The 22532-nt window shown below is 41.8% G+C and overlaps 1 protein-coding gene across 1 annotated transcript in view; it reads left to right on the top strand.

The window, feature by feature from the left end:
• The window catches only part of TRAM1 (translocation associated membrane protein 1), a 117979-nt gene that overhangs the window by 21075 nt on the left and 74372 nt on the right, over nucleotides 1-22532 (top strand). The window contains exon 2 of the mRNA XM_030215395.1: nucleotides 17465-17528. Coding sequence (XP_030071255.1) covers nucleotides 17465-17528 — 64 coding nt within the window. The remainder of the gene's footprint in view (nucleotides 1-17464; nucleotides 17529-22532) is intronic.

Here is a 22532-nt window from a genome sequence, read left to right as displayed (position 1 = left end):
GATATTTACCCAGTCCAAATATTAATCTTGTTGCAGTATTTTATAAAAATAGCATTTTCTTAATTTACATGAGACCACCATATAAGGAATTACAGTAGTCTATGGCAAAAGGACAGCCTGTTCTACACTTCTGAAACTATGTGGTTGTAGTATTGATCGTATGGCCCTTCGTTGTCTAAGACCCTGAATGGAAGGTGGGGGGAGCGAGTGGGCGGACGCTGGATGGAAGGTTGGGGGGGGAGAATGGGCGGACACTGGATGTTCAATTGAATGTTCAATTTTCATTTTTTCTTTTCCAATAATGGCCATGCACTTATGTTGCCATTAGTGCATGGCCATTAAAAAGAATGACTGCGGGAGCACTTACCAATACTTATTTTGTAGTTGTTAAGGGTTCCTATTGTAATCCAGTGCCAGTGAGGACATACTAACTGATTAGCACCGGAATGCCTACTCTCTGCCCCCCAGATTTTCCTCTAATAACAAAAAAATTTTTTTTGCATATGAGTAGCATGAGGTTTTGGAACTTACTGCAGTCCCTCATCCCATGGTAAGCACGCACTAGTGCTTACAGCAAATTAGTAAAAAGACTTAAATAGAAAATGGAAATAAGGTGATATCTTTTTATTACACTAATTTTATACTTTTTTGACTAGCTGTTGGAGACCAAAACCTCTTTCCTCAGTCAGTATAGCAGCAGTATACTCTCCTGACTGAGGAACAAGGTTTTTGCCTCTGAAAGCTAATTGACAAGATATATTTAGTCCAATAAAATGGTATTGTATTTTCCATTTTTTTCTTTTCTTTGTATTTAATTTGTAGTGAGGTGATTGGAATGTCAGGTTTTGAAATTTACATTTCCCATCTAAGATTGATCTGTACTAATCTGCTTATTTAGGGCTTCCTTTACAAAGCTGCGCTAGTGATTCCCATGCAGCAAATGAGAGGGCAGCTCATAGGAATTGAATGGGCTTCCTCTCATTTGCCGCACCGGGAATCAGTAGTTTGATTTTGTAAAAGAGGCCCTTTAGGTTTCTAATGAACTGATGTTCTATACTTCCCACTGCAGTATTTGTGGTGCTGTCTCTTCCTAGGCAGGTCCTTGATGTGTGACTCATGGATGCAACTGTTAGAATTACTCTGTAGGTCCTGTGTGACATGTGTAGTGTTTTGTATTATTTCACAGTATGCCTGGTACTGGATTTTGGATTTGGATTTAAATCACACCTTTCTCAGTAATAGCTCAAGGCAACATTCAGGTACAGTAGGTTTTTTTTTTTGTTCTTTTGAGGGCTTACAAACTAAGTTTTGTACCCGAGGCAATGGAAGGTTAAGTGATTTATTTTTTAGGATTTATTTACTACCTTTTTAAAAGAGTTCACTCAAGGTGGTGTACAGTAAGAATAAATCAAACATAAGTAATAGACAATTACAGCAGTAAATATTCAAATAATAGAAAGTATGTCATAATATACTACTTACAATGTCAACAATACGTGTAGAACATTTTAATAGATAGCATAGGGTATAAACAAAGAAGGAACATATAGATAGGTAAGAGAGTAAGAGGATTTAGAAAATAAGGTGACGGAAAGTTGCACATGAGGTCAGAAAGATGATTAAATGTTGATTAAATATTATTTCAGCTAGGGTAGGAATGGATAAACATGACCTGCTGCAGTATGTGCAGCCTGTTTCACTTGTGTGTATGACTACATATTCAGTATGGGTATCCAGAAAACCTGATTAGTTGTGTTTACTCCAGGACAGGTTTGGGAGCCACCAGACCATAGGTGTTGGAATGGGAGGAGCCACGGGTTCCATGGCACCCCGCCCCCTAAATTAATGGACTTGCCCCACTCCATTCCTGCCATGGTAGTGCCACCATTCTCGCTGCTGCTGCCACTTTTCCAGCCCAGCAGCGGCAAAAGAAAGTCTTAAGTGATTGCGGGGCCACACTGATCATAATCGCACTGCTGGTCCCTCCCTTTCCAACATAATTTCCTCTTCCAGGGCAGAGCTGGCAGCCACGAGTATATGATCAGTGTGGCCCCGTGATCACTTAAATTTTCTTTTGTCACTGCAGTTCTGGAGAAGCAGCAGCAGCAACAACGGCGTTGGTGTTGCGGGGCAGGGTGAGAGAAGATCAGATGCTGGATGGTTAGTTACTTCTTCCATTAAAGGCCTGGTTGAAGAGCCAAGCTTTCACCTGCTTCCTGAAGTAGAGATAGTCTTATGTTAAGTGGAGCCTTTTAGGGAATGCATTCCAGAGTGTGGGAGCTACTCCAGAGAAGGCTCATTTGCGAGTATCACATTGTGTAATGTCTTTTGGAGAGGGTGTGGTTAAGGATACCCCTTGGGGGAGACCTTAGTGTCCTTGGAGGTGTGTAGAGGGCCATCCTATTCAAGTACTCGGGGCCAATTTCTTTAAGAGCCTTGAGGATCAGACATGGAGTTTTAAATTTAGCCCTATATTGTACTGGTAACCAATGAACTCATTGAGTCCAAGAACTGAAGGAGCAGCAGTGGGATTTGAACCTTGGATTCCCTGGTTCTCTGGTTCTTAGTCTGAGGTGTGGTAGGGAAGGAGTGAAGTCCTGGAGTTCTTGGGCGAGGAGAGGAGGAAAGAGATATGCTGGGCACCATGGGAGTGGGGGTGGGCAGTGAGGAAGCTGAGGAGAGAAATGTTGGCCAATGTTAGGATGGTTGGGAAAGAGAGGTGCTGCAGTTGGGGTTGGAGCTGGGGTGGAGTTGTGGGCAGAGCTTGCCCCCCACCAAACAAAAAAGCATTCCATTGCCCCTGCACCAGACTCGTTGAAGAACAGGGTGGGGTATCGAGAGAAAGAGGCCAGCAAAACCACACGAAGGTCTTGATTTCAGTAACCTCCTCCCTTCTCCATAGACATGTGGGGAAACGGCTTCAGTAAATGAAGTCCTAAAGGAGCTGCTGCAGACCTTGGAGGGAGAACCCCCAAAATTTAAGAGCTAACCACCGTTGAGCTTTGTAAAACTCCCTGTCCTTTTCCTAATCTTCAATCTTGACTTATATTCGGCAAATCAAAATATGAAAGCGCCAAACCCCTACGAGAAAAGCTACACTGACTCCCACTCAAACAACACGTCACGTTCAAAATATGTACCCTAGTTCACAAAATCATTCACGGAGACGCCCCAGCATACGTCAGACCTGATAGACTTACCACCCAGGAATGCTAAAAAATCATCCCGCACATTCCTTAATCTTCACTTCCCCAACTGTAAAAGTCTAAAATGCAAACTAATGCATGCGTCAACCTTTTCCTACCTGAGTACGCAATTCTGCAACGCGATTCCGCACAACTTGAAAACGCTCTATGAACTAACTTCCGCAAACTACTGAAGACTCATCTCTTTAACGAGGCATACCATAAAGATCAACAAATGTGGACTCTTATACAAATATCCAGAACTGCCTTACAATATATGCTTGTTAAACTACTATTATGCTTTATCATCATCATGTTATCAAGATCCTCCTGTATGCCAAATGTATATTTTCTTAAATGTTTCCACTATTCATGATATATTGTAAGCCACATTGAGCCTGCAAAGAGGTGGGAAAATGTGGGATACAAATGCAATCTAATATAATAAAACGCACCCTCAACGTTCTGAAGCCAACGTTCTGTGAAGCCCTGAAGCCTGAAGCCTTGAAGCCCTGAAGCCTTGAAGCCTGAAGCCTGAAGCCTTGAAGCCTTGAAGCCATCTGACGTCACTCCCAGCCGTCTGTGCCCCGCCCTCGCGACAAAACAAACAAATCCGGAAGCGAAACGTCAGGGAAGGAGGCGGCGCTCCCGACGTCTAGCCTTCCCTTCGCTGTGTTCCGCCTTAAGGCGGAACACAGCGAAGGGAAAGCTAGACGTCGGGAGCGCCGCCTCCTTCCCTGACGCTTCGCTGCACAAACCGCCACGGAGGTAAAGTTAAAAAGAATAAAAAAAAAAAAAAGGGATGCATGGATGCGAAGGGGGGGGTATGGATGCGAATGGGGGGGGGGCATGGATGCGAAGGGGAGGGCATGGATGCGAAGGGGGGGGCATGGATGCGAAGGGGGGGGGAGAAGAGGGCAGGCCAGGCTGGGACATGGGAGAGAGCGTAGCATGGATGCGGGGGGGGGGTCATGGAAGGGCGAGAGGGGACTTGCTGGAAAAGGATGAATGGAGGTGGCAGGGGACAGAGGAGCATGGATGGGTATGGATTAGGAGGGCAGGGCACAGGGAGAGAGGGGAATTACTGGAAATGGATGAATGGAGGGGGCAGGGGACAGAGGAGCATGGATGGGCATGGATTGGGAGGGCAGGACTCAGGGAGAGAGGGAAATTGCTGGATAGGGAAAAATGGAGGGGCCAGGTGACAGATGAACATGGATGGGCATGGATTGGAAGGGCAGGACTCAGGGAGAGGGGAATTGCTGGATAGGGATGAATGGAGGGGACAGATGGGCATGGATGGATATGGATTGCAGAGCAGGCCTCAGGCAGAGAGGGGAAATGCTGGATAGGGAAAAATGGAGGGGCAAGGTGACAGAGGAGCATGGATGGGCATGGATTGGAAGGGCAGGACTCAGGGAGAGGGGAATTGCTGGATAGGGTTGAATGGAGGGGACAGATGGGCATGGATGGATATGGATTGCAGAGCAGGCCTCAGGCAGAGAGGGGAAATGCTGGATAGGGAAAAATGGAGGGGCCAGGTGACAGATGAGCATGGATGGGCATGGATTGGAAGGGCAGGACTCAGGGAGAGGGGAATTGCTGGATAGGGATGAATGGAGGGGACAGATGGGCATGGATGGAAATGGATTGCAGAGCAGGCCTCAGGCAGAGAGGGGAAATGCTGGATAGGGAAAAATGGAGGGGCCAGGTGACAGAGGAGCATGGATGGGCATGGATTGGAAGGGCAGGACTCAGGGAGAGGGGAATTGCTGCATAGGGATGAATGGAGGGGACAGATGGGCATGGATGGATATGGATTGCAGGGCAGGCCTCAGGCAGAGAGGGGAAATGCTGGATAGGGATGAATGGAGGGGGCAGGTGACAGACAAACATGGATGGCCATGGATTGGGAGGGTAGGGCTCAGGGACAGAGGGGAATTGCTGGAAAAGGATCAATGGAGGGGGCAGGGGACAGATGGCCATGGATTGGGAGGGCACGGCTCACACTCTCTCTCTCATATACAATGTCTTTCTGACTCTCACTCTCACACACTCTGTCTCACACTGTATCACATTCACTCTCTATGTGCCACACAGTCACTCACACACTCGCTTGGTCTCATACACTCACTCAAACAGAGAATCTGTGTCTCACACACACTCTCTCTCTCGCCCACACACACACACTCTCACTCACACTGAGGCTTATTTTCAAAGCACTTAGCCTCCCAAAGTTCCATAGAAACCTATGGAACTTAGCCTCCCAAAGTGCTTTGAAAATATGCCCCACTGTGTCTCACATACACACTTGCACACACTCTCATTCTCACACACACACTCTCTCACAAACACACTCACACCCAGACTCACGCTCTCTCTCACACAATCACACTTTCACTCTGACTCTCAAACAGTCACTCTCACATACACTCTCCCAAACATACACACTCCGAGGAAAACCTTGCTAGCGCCCGTTTCATTTGTGTCAGAAACGGGCCTTTTTTACTAGTAAATAAATAAATGATAGGGAAGTTGAGAGCTGGTGTGCAGATAACAAAGGAAAACATGTCTGAGGCCTGTGTAGTACATTTGTGTGGGGGGGAGGGGTTTACAAACAAACATAGTTTGAGCAATGTCTCTTGCCACAGTTAAGGCTGATAAAGACCTTTCATCTTCTTTTTTTGGTAGTTTTTAATAGCCCAGTTGAGATTTGCCTTTGCATCTGGTATATTTCTCTTTGAGAGAGATTAAAAATATTAAATCTTACAAGGATTGCACCAAAGGAATATGAATTCTCTAAGGATTTGAATGCTAAAATCTTAGCAAAACATTGAATGACATAGTGTTCTTTGTTCAATTGCTGGTCTCCCAGGCAGAAGGTGGATCTAGCAGAGACTTTTTAAGTATTGTAAAGATTATAGCCATGATCCCAAGGAGGGAGGAAGAGAGTTCCAGACATTGAGCAAAAGCAGCATAGATTTGGCAAGATTGAGCATATGTGCATCTTGGGTTCTAATGGGATCTGTGATCTATCACTGTCTACTGATGAATATTTTTATTTAGATTTAGCTCACACCTTTTTTCAGTAGTAGCTCAAGGTGAGTTACATTCAGATACAGAAGGTATTTCCTGTACCCAAGGCAGTGCAGAGTTGAGTGATTTGCCAAAGATCACAAGGAGAGCAGCAGTGGGATTTGAACCAGGCTTCCCTGGTTGTTATCCTGATGCTCTAACCATTAGGCGGCTACTGTACTCATGACTAGATTATTGAAAGGATCATAATGGAAACTAAGTGGGGGTGGGGCACTAATCACAGGTGAAGGCTTGTGATATACTTAAACCATGTCTCCAATGTAAACCCTCCCTTGTAAAGAGCTGTGAGCAGGTGGGATCCATTCTGAGTGGAATTAAAGTTCAAATGTAGAGGAAGGCAAGTCTTGCCAGAAGAGAATTTTGAACAGATTGCACTTGAGCTGCTAAATATCTCAGATTTTGGAAATGAAAGCTGCTGATATGTGATGATTTTGGCTGTACAATAACAAGATGTTTTGCTTTTCTGTTTGTATGTTAACTTCAGAACAAATCTATCATTTCAATTTTAGATTAAAATCATGAATGCTGTACAGATTGATAGCACATACTGAAACATTAGTCGACTCTGTGTATATAAAATTCTATGTCTTGGGTTTTGTTACAAAAATGTATGCCTATAAGCTGCTCTCTCCAGCTGTGCAGAAATAAGCTAAGTTTCATTTCAGTTGATTTTAATTAGGAATATATGTGAATTATACACATAATCAGAGTTTGGACTGAATCTTTTAGGTATTAACTGGACCCAAATGTCAAGATAAGGGTGAACACCCATCACCTTTATCCTCTATGGTGAACACTGAGATTTTCACAAAGTATACTACGGGCAGGGAGAAGCTAATAAAAGAACTTGACGCTGTTTTTTTTTTTTTTTAATTTTCTTTTTAAAGTAAATTCTGACAGCCCTTAATTCAGTACCGGTTTTTACAGTACAAATAATGGGCATTGCTTTAATATAACAAATAATAAAAGAAGCAATATGAAATCCGAGATCAACTGCATTTTGGTAGAATTTAGCACAGTAGAGCCCCAGATTACTTATATTTAAATCACTATTCGGCTGAATACAAATAATGTATTTGGAGTACTATTTGGGGCTGAATCAAATGTAGATATTTAGTACAGCTCTACTGTTTTTATTGGGATTAAAAGAAGAGGAAAATATATATCCAAGAGTCCCATCTATTTCCAGTAAACAGTCCTATGTGCACTTTTTAATGTAGACAGGAAGAAGGATTTCTGGATACTCCTTACAATGAGGAAATAGAGAAATCTGAATTTAATGTTCTCCGAGTTCTGTTATGTGCCCACTGTCTCCTCTACTAGGCAATAATCAGGTTTTTTTTTTTTTTTTTTGCCTCCACTCTGGACCAGATGCACTAAGGTCCTCGGAAGAGCCCTTCCCTTACCGATTCCATAGCGAATCAGTAGGGAATGGCCATGCATCAAGGAAACGGAATGCAAATGAGCTGCTTGTTGTAGCTCACTTGCATTCTCTATTCCCTCGGAAGCCAGTAGGCCGGTCAAGCATGCGCAGACCAGCTAAGCGTTATGCTGGCTGCTCTGCGCATGCCAAGGACGCCCTTCACTAAAAAACAAACAAAAAAAAAGGACGTCTCTGCCGAGGCACGCCTTCTCTCCCTGTAAGGTATCCCGCAGGCAGCAAACTGCATCTGCAAGCTGGGGATCGGGGAACCGATCTTCAGTCTTCTACTTTCCTCCTTGTCCGCAGTTCAGAAACTCTCTCTTAAGCCCCTCCACACCACGTCATCAAACTCATACCTGGCAGCTATCGGCGGCTTCTGCTGTGGCCGCCTTGCCCCGGGGTGTTAGCACGTCTGATGCCCCTCCTCCAGGTCTCTCTCAGCCAATCACAGCGCGTTTAGCTGTCACTGGCTGAGAGAGACCTGGAGGTGGGGGCATAATCGAAAGAGACGTCCGAATATTTTTTTGATTTGGACGTCCTCGCACCCATCACAAAACATCTGGGGGAAAAACTTCCAAGTTCTCGTCAGGGATGTCCTTTTTTAGTGAAGGACATCCATGTTAGGCACTTTAGAAGGATGGCCCTGACGAGCACTTGGACGTGACTAGGCAAAGTTTTCCGGCTGGTTGTTTTAGTGAAGGACGTCCATAAAGGACATCCCTGACGAGCACTTGGGTGTTTTTTTTTCCCCGATTTTTTTTTTTTTTTTTTTGTGTTTTTTTTTTTTCTTAAATTTATAGAAGTTTTTAGAGGCGAATAAATCCCGCGCAGCCCCAGTGAGAGGTACAGACCTCCTGTTAGATTTTCCACGGTTAGGCAATTGGAAAACGGTAGTGATGTGAAATAGTTTTTGCCCCTCTCCCCCCCCCCCCCCCCCAGTTTCCCCTATTATTGCATGTATGCTACTCTGTGTAATAGACAAAGGGAACCAGCGTAAACACAACAGTGTTTACATTACATTATTACATCCATTTCTTTGAACACCCAACAAAACTCAATGTGATGACTGAATAAATATAAGCTACCATATACTTCTGTCATTACTTTAAAAGTTTATCATCTCTGTAACTACACATTTCTTCAGGAGATTTCAACCTATTGTCCATGGTGACACCTAAATCTTTTTCTTAGGCAGTGATTCCTTAATGTGGAATCTAGCATTTTGTAGATGTAATCTGGTGTTATTTTCTTCCCAGTGTGCCTCAATTTGTACTTGTGCACATTAAATGTTAACTGCCATTTGGATGCCCTGCCTTCTAATTTCCTAAAGCCTTTCTGCAATTTCTCACAATTTTTCAGTCTGCATGTGATTTGACAGATACTCAGTTCTGCACCTGGATAGCTAACTGGATGTAGAACTGTTATATGTAGTCCAGCAGTTAGCTGTCCAGCACTGGCATTGAATATCTTCAGTGCCCAGATAACTTCTGAGTATGCCTTGACTCCACTCCTGAATTTCTCCAACACTAACTAGGTAGCACCTGTCCAGTTAAACTGCTGCTGAATATTAGCAGTTGGGCCACTCAGTGTGATTAAATCATTTTGAACGTTGAATCCAGGATATTTTTGTTCAATTTGTCACGCACATAAACTGTCTACCATGTGTGTCACAACAGAAAGGCTTGAGAACTACTGCTCTACAGTTTTAATCGTTGAGTCTTATTTTTATGATGCAATGAAAAAAATTTTAATAAGTAACTTGCTCCTCTTATAACCTTTAAAAAGTATTTTTCTGAAATACTGAAGATTCCGGAAAAAGCTTATCCTCCATTCTCAAAAATTTATTATCTATTACCTTATATTAAGAAGACTGCTGAACAACCTGTTGCTGAAGGTACTGAAGAGTTTGAGTTTAAATCTTACACAGACACTTGATGATGATTTGGGTTTAACACCTGCAACATTAATAGTGACATTTGTATTACAACCTGATAGAGACTGGATATTGAAACAATTTTTCCACCATAGAGAAGACCTTTTTCTGAATTGTAAGATTAGAATGTTTCCGGATGTATCTAAACAACCCAAAAGAGGCGCCAACTTTTCCTTAAACTTCGCCCATGAGTTATACAATTAGGCAGTCTTTTCTGGTTCAATTTTCTCTGCAAATGTGTATTGAAATTAAATTCAGTGAAATACGTTTTTTTTTATGATCCTGTACATTTAAGTTCTTTTCTGGATTCCAAGACTGTTGTAACTCCACATTCACAGCCAAGAGTAGTAGTTACATCTACTCCGTAAATTAGTTTGGTCATAACTCTGATCTACTTCTTTCTAGCCTCTAATTTCTTTGAATAATGTGGAGGTTTCTTCATTTTCCTAGGTATTGTGCCTTACTCCTCCCTTAATTGTGGACTAAAGATGAGAAATATAATATGTTGATTATCTTTGTGATTTGAAATTTGTATTGATCATCTTTTCTGTGTCAAGATTTATTCTTGGATTTTTAATTTGTAAATTGCTTAAAATAAAAAATAATAAGTAACAAAAGTAGGAATATGTTTCTGTTTGTGAATTGCATGTTCAGTATTTATTGGTGTAATTCATTTACAAGTAGATGGACTGATTTAGGAATTCTGATGATGAACCTAGAAGATAATGGCACAATTGTCACATTAAAGAGTCTGAAGCATTGGTTATTGTTTGCAGTAGGCAAAACAACAAAACCCTTGCAAACTAACAAAATCAAAACATTTAATATTTTTAATCACTACAGTTACTCTCCAAAATTTTTTGATAAAATACTTAACCTTGGAATGATCTAGCAGCATCAAAAGCAAATGTTAAATGTTGCACATAGTCATGAGATCCTCAGTCAGAGCTGGACCTGCCACTAGGCACACTAGTCACCCACCTAGGGCAACAGCATTTGAGTAGCATCTTCTCCATGCCCTTTCCATGCCCTCGCCACTGCTGCCTTATCTCTTTCCAGACTTGGGACAAAGTTGAAAAGCGGACTCCGTGCTGACATGTGGCCTTTAAATAAAGGCTTATGTCGAAGTCTGCCACCCTGCCCCTCCTCTGACACACGAGTTCTTGTTGGGGAGAGTATAGGACGTGGCAGTGCTTGAGTACAGGCCTGAGTTTAAAGACCCCTTATAAAGTTTGCTTTTGGCTTTGGCCTGGGTCCAGGAAGAGGTAGGGCAGATGGGGCGGGGTTAGGAAAGAGGGGTGAAATCTGGACATGGGATGGGAGTGTAGGGACAGGGAATGAAGATGCTGAATTAGGGGCTAGAGAAGGGGCATGGGATTCTGGACTATAGAGGGTAGGGCCTTGAGCTGATCTGGAGATGGTTAGCTTAAGGTTCACTTAGCAGATCAGAGTACCCTTGGCCTAGACCTTGTATTGTATTACACAGCTTATATTTTGCTATTAACCACAAAGATGCAAGGGAGATTACATATGGCAGCTTTCCTTGAGAAGGAATATGCAGTAGCCATTTCACATTTACACAGCTTACACAAGCATAATAATTAACAAAAGATGGATACCAAACCCTGTCAGTTACAGCTCTGTTCTTTTCTGTTTTTATATTTTTGTCTGCAAATAGTTAGACATCCACAACATAGAATTAAAAAAAAGTGATGTTTCCCTGTAGGCTGTAATCCTTGCTTGCAGTAGATTGCACACAAGTTTAGGCAGTTTTGCGGGTGGTTCTCTTCTGATTGGGTTTCTTCCAGGTAATTGCGACCTGGATTGGCCTTCTTGAAGCAGGTTACTGGGCTAGATGGTTCATTGGTCTTACCCAGTATGGCTATTCTTCTACATTTTTCATTAGCAAACCCCAAGGTCATGGATCCTGTGCTCTAGAATAGAGAATAGCACAGGAATGGGGTTAGCAGGAATCCCATGGGGATGGACCCAGGTCTGCAGGGATGGATCCAGGTCCTGCGGGATTCCTGCAGAAGTGCAGGCAAGCCTTCCCTTCCCCTCTACCTGAGCCTCAGAGCTCCCTCCCCAAACGTACCTCAGTATACCCTTGTGTTCTTATGGCCTCTTTGGGGCAGGAAACTTTAACTAGTCTCCATAACCTTTTCCCCATAAATTAAAAACTTGAATTTTCTGCCACAGCATTAACAGAGAGACTCTAGAAGGCACAGCAGGGCCTCCTCATTCACCCACCCGTAGCTCAACCTTTCATTTATAGTAAATTATTCTAATTAGGGTAATGAGTTTTCATTAGCATTTTAATTACGTTTAGTTTCTGAGTCAAATACTAAATAAATGACACGTTATATACTATATAATCATAAGGCTCTTTATATTCATCTGATATCCCTAGTATCTTAAGAAGTTTTAATTAAACAACTTTGTAATACTAAGAGGCAGACAGCAGTCCAGCAGCAAGAGGGGTGCTATCCAGTCTTTTGCACTGAGTGTTGCATGTATGAGTATCTCCCAGTTGGTGAGAGGTTATATGTGTATGCTCGATTCAAAGAGCTCCTAGCTCTCCGAGAACGAGTCTGTTCTCTTGAGGCTAGAGTAGCAGACTTGGAGGAGCTGAGGGAGACAGAGAGGTACATAGAGGAGGCCTGCAGAGACATAGAGAAGTTCCACCTCTAGTCTGGCAGCATCTGTGCTACCTTGGAGGAGGGAGGTCTTCTAAAAGGAGAGCATCACCCTTGTGCAGCTGGAAGTAATCTGTAGCCAGGACCAGCCCACCAGAGGATGCAATATCCTCTTGCACCGAGGATGTGTTTCCAGGAGCTTCTGCCCAGGAGGGAACTGTTAGGATAGCTGTTGTAGTTGGTGATTCGATTATTAGGAATGTAGATAGCTGGGTGGCTGGTACACATGAGGGTTGCCTGGTCACTTGCCTGCCTGGTGCGATGGTGGTGGACCTCATGAGTCACCTAGATAGGATTTTAGATAGTGCTTGGGAAGAGCCAGCTGTCTTGGTACATGTAGGTACCAATGACATAGGAAAATGTGGGAGGAAGGTTCTGGAAGCCAAATTTAGGTAGAAGACTCAAATCCAGGGCCTCTAGGGTAACATTGCCAGAAATGCTCCCCGTTCCACGCGCAGGGCCCAACTGTTAGGCAGAGCTCCGGAGTTTCAATGCATGGATGAGGCGGTGCAGGGAGGAGGGTTTTAGATTTATATGAAACTGGGCAACATTCTGGGGAAGGGGGAACCTATTACGGAATGATGGGCTCCACCTTAACCAGGGTGGGACCAGGCTGCTGGCATTGGCATTTTAAAAAGAGTAGCTTTTAAACTAGAACCTGGGGAAAGGCTGACAATCATTCAAAAGCGCATGGTTTGGAATAAGCTATCTTTCAAAGACATCACCGAAACAGGGAAGATAGTGTATCCCGGTGGCGAGTTTGCAATAGAGACCATAGTAGACCAGATGTCTTTAAATATAAAAAGCAGACAAAAGATTATCATTGTCAACTGCTAAGCAAGATATAAATAGGAACAACAAACAGTTTGAAATGTCTATATGGGAATGCCAGAAGCCTAAGAAATAAAATGGGAGAGTTAGAATATATTGCACTAAATTATATAATAGCCATCCCCGAGACCTGGTGGAAGGAGGATAGCCAGTGGGAGACTGTCATACAAGGGTGCAAATTATATCGTAGTGATAGGGTGGATCAAATTGGTGGAGGGGGTAGCATTGTATGTCAATAGACTGAAAATTCTGCAGGACACAAAACACATCTTGGAATCCCTAAGGATTGAAATGTGTAAACAGGGAAAAGGATAGTCTTATAGTAGTGTACTACCATCCACCTGGCCAGGATGCACAGACAGATGTAGAAATGTTATTAGAAATTAGGGAGGCTAGCAAACTGGGGAACACAATAATGGGTGATTTAAGTTACCTCTATGGCAGCGTTCTCTTCAAACTCTCTTTTAACCTTCTTTATCAATGTTTTGCATCTGACTTGCCAGTGCTTATGCTGCTACTTGTTTTCATTTGGATCCTTTCCATTTTTTAAAAGATGTTCTTTTTGCTTTAATAGCCTCTTTCACTTCCCATTTTAACCAGCTGGCTGCCATTTGCTGCTCTTTCCACCTTTTTAAATATGTGGAACATATCTGGTCTGGGTTTCCAAGATAATATTTTTAAACAACATCCATGTCTGATTTTAAGTCCTAACTTTTGCAGCTGTTCCTTTTAGTTTTTGTTGTTTTTTTAAACTATTTTTCTAATATCATAATTGCCCTTTCAGAAGATAAATGCTGCTGCATTTGATTTCTTGAGTGTCTTCACTCCAGTTATTAACTCAGATTTGATCATGTTATGATAAATGTTTCCCAGGGGACCAAACACTATTTTCCTCTCGCACTAATTCCTACATTCCACTGAGAACTAGATCTAAAATAGCTCCCCCTCTTGTCAGTTCCTGGACCAGTTGCTCCAAAAAGCAGTCATTTATTTCATCTAGGAATTTTGCCTCCCTAGCATTTCATGTGATATTTATCTAGTCAATATTGGGGTAATTGAAAACCTATTATAGCGTCGCCAAATTTACTAGCTTCCCTATTTAACATTTCTTTATTTGTTTGTTCTGGCCTGGAAGATGGTAGTATAGCCTTACCGATATTCTTTCTCTTCACACTTAGCAACATGGAATCCTTATGAATAGAAATCTGTTTTCCTACTGAATTTTTTATTTGATAGACTCAATTCCCCCCCTCCCTCCCTGAGAATAGCCATACTACATCAGACCAATGGTCCATCTAGCCCGGTATCCTGCTTCCAAAAGTGGCCAATTCAGGTTACAAGTACCTGGCAGGAACCAATTAATAGCAACATAGGATTGAACTAGGCCTTGTTCTTCTATTGCCTCTCTATTTTTTAATTCTCTGGGCTGTAACAGTTAAGTTTTTTTTTCCCTTTAATTATGGGTAAATTTATTTTTAGACTATTTTTTTTTTTGTTACATTTGTACCCCACACTTTCCCACTCATGGCAGGCTCTATGTGGCAGGCAATGGAGGGTTAAGCGACTTGCCCAGAGTCACAAGGAGCTGCCTATGCCAGGAATCAAACTCAGTTCCTATTTAAACTAGTTAATAAAGTTTGTTTTTTTATGAAAATCAAACTTATCAATAAACCTACAAATTATCTTCTCTTCCTATCTTTGTCTCCAAAACAGAGCAAACTAAGTTCACTTAACCAGAGATGTCCTTTTTCTCTCGGAACTCCCTCTTGCATATGTCTCACACACACTCAACTCTTCCTATACATACATACATACAAATAAATACATCACATCTGGCACGCACACATTCATATCGCCCCCCCCCCCCACCCCAACAACAAAAAAAAACAATACACAGCTGCTGCCAGCTTACTAAGACACACTCTACCATGCCTCTCTCTAACTTGTCCCACACACAGACTGGGGAATCTGAATGGAGGAAGGAAAAATTAACCCATTGGGTCACACTGTTAACAGTGCATTTGTTTTTGAGACAGGGTTGTCTTTCTAAATAGCTTCATTAACATCATTTCTATTCCACTGTTTTTCTTCATGATTGATACATTAGACATTGCCATGGCAAGGCTTCAGATGTTTGGGTTTTCCTGTAGGGTGATCTTGGCAGGATGACCTCTCCTCAGTAGTCACTGTAGTATTTCAGCTTTTTCCATTTATAGACTGCCTGACAGTAGACGAGTAGAGTTCCAAATGTTTTGAAATAGTCTTATAACCCTTTCCAGACAGATGAGATTCATCTACATTTTTGCAGCTCCTCTGAAATTTCCTTGAATCGTTCCTTAATAAGTTCCCACTAACTCTGATGGTGAAGATCAAACTCTGAACCTTTTCAGCATTTATATAGAACAGGATCATTGTTCCCCTCTGAGCGGTGCGGGAGTCTTCTAATTGTCTTGTTGCCATTTTGGGGGGGGGGGGGGGGGGGGTACAACAATACTGTGGTTTCAATCACTGGGGACAGACTGTGCAGTCCTGCAGAGCTTTGCCTGTCCTTCATTATTGAAAATGTGATATTTATTTTGTGGGATTTATTAACCGCCTTTATGGAGAGATTCACCCAAGGTGGTGTACAACAGGTACAGTTTAACATACAACTTACAGTTTTGTTAACAGCATAACAACATGTAAAATAACCAAGAACAAACATAAATACAATAAATGAGGTAAACTTGAAAAAAGTAAATTGAAACCTAATAATAGAACTACTGTGAAATACTATGAAAAATATACACATTTAACAGCACTGGAATTCAAATACCAGAAATATAATACAATATTAGCATAATACTAATGATACATCTAATAAGCATGCATTAGAACATTCAACTAACATAGATATGATGCTCAAGATTTTGTACAATTCAGCTTACTATATAAGCTGAGGGACCAAGAACAGATATATGATGGGAACAAGACACCTGAAACTGCACCCCCCATTGGCAGGACTGTAGATGGAGGACTCCTCCTTAGCTTAGAGGGAACACCAACTACAATGTACAAACTGTCATGAGGATTTACTGTGTAGGTTGGCTTATTTGTTACTAGGACTGTGGATTAATTGCAACTAGTTTGCATAATTAATTGTGATTAAAAGTTTTAATCTTGGTCCAGCATCACTGTACTTGCCTGGGTTGCATGCAGCATCTGCAGTGCAAGCATGCTTCAGTTACCAGCCTGAAGAGCTTCCCAGCATCCGAGGAAACAGTTGCATCGGAGGGGACAGGATTCAGCTGCAGGAAGGCACTTAGGATTGACGGAGGAACCGTGCTTGCTTTTATAGATGCTGCCCATGACCCTGGCAAATATTCTGGACCAATTAAGATGAAACATTTTAATTGTAATTAATCTTATGATTAAAATTTCTAATTATCCAACAGTCCTAATGTTACCCATTTAAGCACCAGATTCCAATTAAAATTGTGTTTTTAAAAAACGCACACAGAATACTGGAGGTTCATTTATTTCACATACTGGTTCTGAATTTTCTACTTTGTGCATTCTTCCTGAAGTACAAAATTTCCTAGGCATTAATAAAAGGATATAAATTAAATTAACTGGTTTAGGTTTTAAGGGTATTGTGGTAAGAACATGTAATTCTTGTTATATTTAGGGTTCAGAAACACTTTTTCAGCACCATATTCTGTTTGGAAACTTTTACAATTTTTTTTTCATATCTAATTGTTACAGTTTTGTAGTTTAGCTTGCAAAAATGTAGTTCATGAAGTAAGCTATGAAAATACCTGATTGTTATTTACTTGGTTTTGGGTTTGTCTTTTGAGTCTCCATTCTCTTGCCCCCCCCCCCCCCCCCCCCCCCCTTCCCCAGCGACTCACAACCTCTGTTTACTGGATTAAGTTGGGCATCCAGCGTGGCCCTGTAAGAATACCAAGCTGACTGTGTATTTTACTGTTGTGCAATGAATGTGCTAAGATAGCAGAGCTTCGTACTTGCCAAGGCCACTTCTTAAACGTTTCAGATAACAGGATTGGTATTTGCAGCTTTAATCATTTTTCTTGTGGTTTTAATTTGTCTGTTTTGAGTTCTGTAGTGCTAAACGTTTATGTACCAGCATATCTCATTTAGGATTTTTTATAAACAATTTTGTAACATGAGGGCATAGATTATGTAGTGAGGCAGCACGTTTAGATTCATCCTTTTTAAGAAAAACATGATAATCTTGTCTTTCATATCTTTCTAATGGTCTTTTTCTCCTCCCTCCTCCCCCAACTCTCCCTCCCTCCAGATTTCAGCAAAAGTAGCTGTTCCGTTTGTTACGCTTCAGTACAATGTTACAGTTCCTGCTACAGGTAAGCCCCCTTTGGGAATATTGAAAGAATATAGTAGGGGTGGGCAACCTCGGTCCTCAAGGATTTCTCCATTGAATATGCATGAGATCTATTTATATGTACTGCTTCCATTGTATGCAAATAAATCTCATGTATATTTATTGGGGAAAACTTGTCTGGGTTGGGGCCTTCAAAGACCCTTGGAATATAGGATAAACAGAGTCTGAAGTTTTCAACCCAGTTCTCAGGGCACACCCAGCCATTTGGGGTTTTTAGGATATCTCCATTGAATATCCTGATAATCCCACTGGATGGGTGTGCCCAGAGGACTAGGTTGAAAACCTCTGGAATAGATCTTAAGAAATCTAAAATACCAGTGGGTATCTTTTGTAACTTGCTTCTACACTGAAAAACTGAAGCCGCTTGTCTTGACTGGTATGTTCAATATATGTATGGATAGACTTAAAATCACCCTTATTTTGTAAACTCACAGCCAGTGTTCTATGATTGTAGGTTGCCTGAGATTCAAGTCAGCGTCAAATAATTACCTGTTGAATGTTACGTTCTTTAAGTTCATCCCTACTGACAATTTTTATAGTGTCCTTAAAAACTGCTTTAGTTTTGGAAGTCTCATTGGCATGTAGTAATTTAAGAAAATGAAGTGTAAGACAGCACATTTTTAGGGTCCATCTTTTTTTAATATTACATAACAAAGAAAAATACAAATAAGAAAACAAATATCCTTAAAGAAAATCAAAAAACAAATAGCATTAAAGTCCACATCAAGGGGGAAACAACAGGTTCAAAGTTTTAAGAAAATTAGAAAAAAATGCATGTTCTCTATATTCTTATAACACTGTAGGCATTGTATCAATTAACTAACCCTTGACTGCTCTTAAGCTTTTAATGAAGAAACAAAAACAAGAATCATAATTTAACCTCCTATTTCTAATAAGAAAATTTCCAGTTGAATGGTACCTGAAAAGACATAAGAATTAGTTCCTGAAGTCACCAGACACTTACAAGGAAATTGAAAAATAAAGAGGCCCTGTCCACAAAGACCCCAGGTCTGGAGCAAAGCCTTGCGACGTAATTGCATAGATCTGGCAACGTCAGGAAATACCAACACACTTTGCCTATCAAACAAAGTAGTCTTCTTCAGACTAAACTGTCTTTGGTACTTGCTGCAATAGCTGATTGGCAGGTTTTTGTGTTTCTACCTTCTCCAGTTTGTCCAGTTGCCTGTAACCTGACTTCTTGCTTAATAAATTTCACTGAGGCTTCAACTGCAATCAGTGGGAAAATGTGGGATACAAATGTGATAAATAAACTACTAAAAAGTCAAATTATCCTGCAGCGACTTCTCAACTCTATTTATAGCCATTATTAAGTCCTTTAATGTAATCTCCTGTGATTGAGAAATTAGCAAAGAAAATAATAAAGAAACCGGTGAAGGTATTTTAACTGATGCTAAAGGCATACCTCCCTCATCTGGAATCAGAAATTCAGGATATGGGAAGGGAGATGAAACAGCCACACCAACAATCCCTCGTCTACAAGCTTGATCATCTCCTTTGAAACAGCAGGTTGTAGAGACGGAGTATGACCCCCACTCCCTCAGAAGATAGGGACGTCCTTAGAGTTAGAGACAAGTTTGCATGTGCCACTGTTGTTGATACGGTCATAGCCTTTTGCACAGGCTGGTCCATCGGTCCCTTTACCAAGGCAGGATTCATAGTCTTGCTCCTACCACCTTTATGCTTCCCCCATGAAAAAGGAATAGAGTGCCTATTTCTCAGTGGCTCCAAGGGGGCAGGACCTGCCTCTTCAGGCACACGCCGCAGCAAAGACGCTCTTATAGCCAGTGGCAAGGCTCAAACCCAGTAGTCACAGGATAGGCATCTCACTCAATTCCTGCAGCAACTGTGGTGTATCTGCCTGGTGTCTCTTAGAGTGTTACAGAGGTGGAAAGCGACAGTTCCTGACGTACGGCAGAAGTACAAGTGTGCGAGCCTAAACCTCTGCTTATCTGAGTGCTAGTACTGCTGCATTTATTAAATAACATTTTCATCATTAACACTATTTTATGTTAAAATTCCCAGGTTGACAGATCGTCCCATTGCTGTGTGACATACAGGTGGTTCAGGCTATCTCTATCCACAGATATACTGATATACTGGGGAACAGAACTCTTCTGTTGGCTTTGTTGAGATCTTGTCTGTGTGTGTTTACAGTTTGATGTCCTGAATACATTTTTCAGCAAGTGTTAGAAGGGCATCTTTTAGGCTTGTCCACTTAGGAAAGTGGAAGTAACAAATCAGAAGAAAACTATGCAAGTGTGAAATTTAGACTGAAGAGGAGACTTTTGAAGTGCATAATGAAAGGATTGAATACATCAGGGCTTCCCAAACTGAGTCATGACCCCAAATAGAGTCTCAAAATCTGTGTTTGGGGTCACAACCTGAGTGGGCCCTGGGCCCCTCCATAAACCTGCTCCTCTGGGGTGGAAATCTGTGTTGTCAGGGCATAGCATCAGAAAGATTGATAAGTGCTGAAATAGTTGGTTTAAATTCTAAACCTGTGTTCAGGTAATAGGCTATAAGATACAAAGCAGCAAATACAGTGCACTCCATTTAAGTGCACGTCGGATAAGCGCATGCTCTGTTTAACTGCATGCCGTACTTCGGTCCCGTTTTGGCACCCTCAATTTCTATTGGGACAAACTTCGGTGTAGCGCACCACTGAAAAGTGCAAGATTTGCTTATATGCATGGTTTAACACCGCTCCTCTGCAGGAAAGACTCCGCATAAGCGCACGCATGGAATATGGAAGCCAATTGGCGCGTGACAACCAACGAGATTTCAAATTTACCGCCCCTTTAACTGCCTCAGGCAGAATAAGCGAAAGAATGTTGTTAGAGTGTACACTGGGGTCGTCGTGCAACTGTAAGACTTTAACACTGGCTGAACGAATAGAAGTTCTTAAAAAAAATTAGATGACAAACAAAGTCAAGCATCTGTTGCTAAAGAATATGGTGTCAATCCCAGTCAAATTTCATGTGTCTTGAAGCAGAAAGACCAGCTTCTGGAAGACTGGCAAAACAATACAAATCCACAACAGAAACGAAAACGGGCAGGAAAAGCTGAGGAGGTAGAAGATGCTCTTAGGTGGTTTTCTCGAGTCAGGAGCAGTTTCCTGTCAGTGGTCCACTGCTTATGGAGAAAGCTAACCAGCTAACTGAAAGTCTTGGACTAACTGAATTCAAAGCCACTGTTGGATGGTTGGAAAGATGGAAGGAGAAGAATAACAACATAAAATTAAAGAAACAGCATGGTGAAAAACAAGACGCTGATGACTTTGGTGCTGAAAATTGGGTTGTTTCAGTTCTTCCTACCATCTTGGAACGAGTTTGCACCTCGTGACATTTTCAATGCTGACGAAAATGGTTTCTACTGGCGAGCGATTCCTGATGGAACACTTGCATTCAAACATGCCGAAACTACTGGAGGTAAAACGTTGAAGGACCGACTGATGATCCTCCTTTGCTGCAATATGGATGGGAGTAAGAAGTTGGAACCACTCGTCATTGGAAAGAGCAAACAGCCCCGTTGCTTCAAGAAAGTTAAGCGACTTCCTGTGTCATACGAGGCTAACACAAATTCATGGATGACTGGGGAAATTTGGAAGCAGTGGCTAAAGAAGTTAGACACTAGAATGCGGGCAGAAAAGCATCAGATTTTGTTGCTTTGTGATAATTGTTCTGCACACAGTGATGATGTCAGGCTGTCTAACATCAAGGTGGTCTTCCTGCCACCAAACACTACCTCTCTGATCCAACCTATGGATCAGGCCATAATAGCCAGTTTCAAACATTATCGGGCTCTTGTGCTACGTTGTCTGATGACTGGCAAGGATAAACGTGCTGTTGAACTGGCTCGTAATCTATCACTGTTGGATTCCCTACATATGCAGAAAGAAGCATGGAATCATGTTACACAGTCAACCATTGTGAACTGCTACAAGCAGGCAAGCTTTAAGGATGTGGAGAGGGACGAAACAGATACAGCTGTTGCAAACGCGTCAGATGAACAGGTTATTGGCATCCCAGCCGGTGTTACTGAAGAGTTTCATCACTACGTAGATATAGATTACGATCTACAAACAGCCGATGCCAGCACTGATGTCGAGATATGCGCCTACACGCAGGCAACAACGGCTGATGATGAAATGAGCAGCGAGGCACATGCTGACGAAATTCAGCAACCTCCTCCTGTCACTTTTGCAAGAGCACTGGAGAGTCTCAACACCGTGCGGGCCTATCTGGAGACCACTGGATGTCAGTGCTATGACAGTTTTTACCGTCTGGCAGACATAGTCTATGAAACTCACAGACCCAGTAGTGTAGAGAGGACTATAACTGATTACTTCAAGTAAGCCTAACGTCAGTTAATGGAGACTGTATACTGTATGTATAATAATAAACAGTACTGTACATATGTTTAATAAATTACAAAAAATCAGGAAGATCAAATCCAACCAACCAAGTTAAACCTTAAACTCACTATAGTAAACTTGGGTTCAGAATAATTTATCTTTTTTTATATATATATATATATATATATATGCACTTTAAAAAAATGCTAAAGTGTTTTAAATGTGCTCAGACCATACCGTTTACACCCATTATATCCCCAAGAGGAATATGTGGTGGTGTCACAATGGAACCATCATTGCACATATGATGATCCACCTCCTAATATTTGTGTATGTACATACAGCTGCGCCCAAGTAGATCTTACTCACCGATGTATGCGTATATCTATAATACATATGTATAAGTCATGGACTATTCACATTAAATATTGTTAGACTTGAGCTCAAACCTCCGCCCATAAATTATGGTACATTCCATATTACCTTCTGATACATGGATAATAAAACATACAGTTCAACATTTGTTTAAACCTAAAGGAGGAATATGTTAATTCATGACACCCTGATTTCTCTTCCCCCACATACCTTACA

Source organism: Microcaecilia unicolor, chromosome 1 (genome assembly GCF_901765095.1).
Source record: "Microcaecilia unicolor chromosome 1, aMicUni1.1, whole genome shotgun sequence".
Classification (NCBI taxonomy): domain Eukaryota; kingdom Metazoa; phylum Chordata; class Amphibia; order Gymnophiona; family Siphonopidae; genus Microcaecilia; species Microcaecilia unicolor.
The sequence above is the reverse complement of the archived record's forward strand: the minus strand, read 5'-3'. Positions and strand labels throughout refer to the sequence as shown.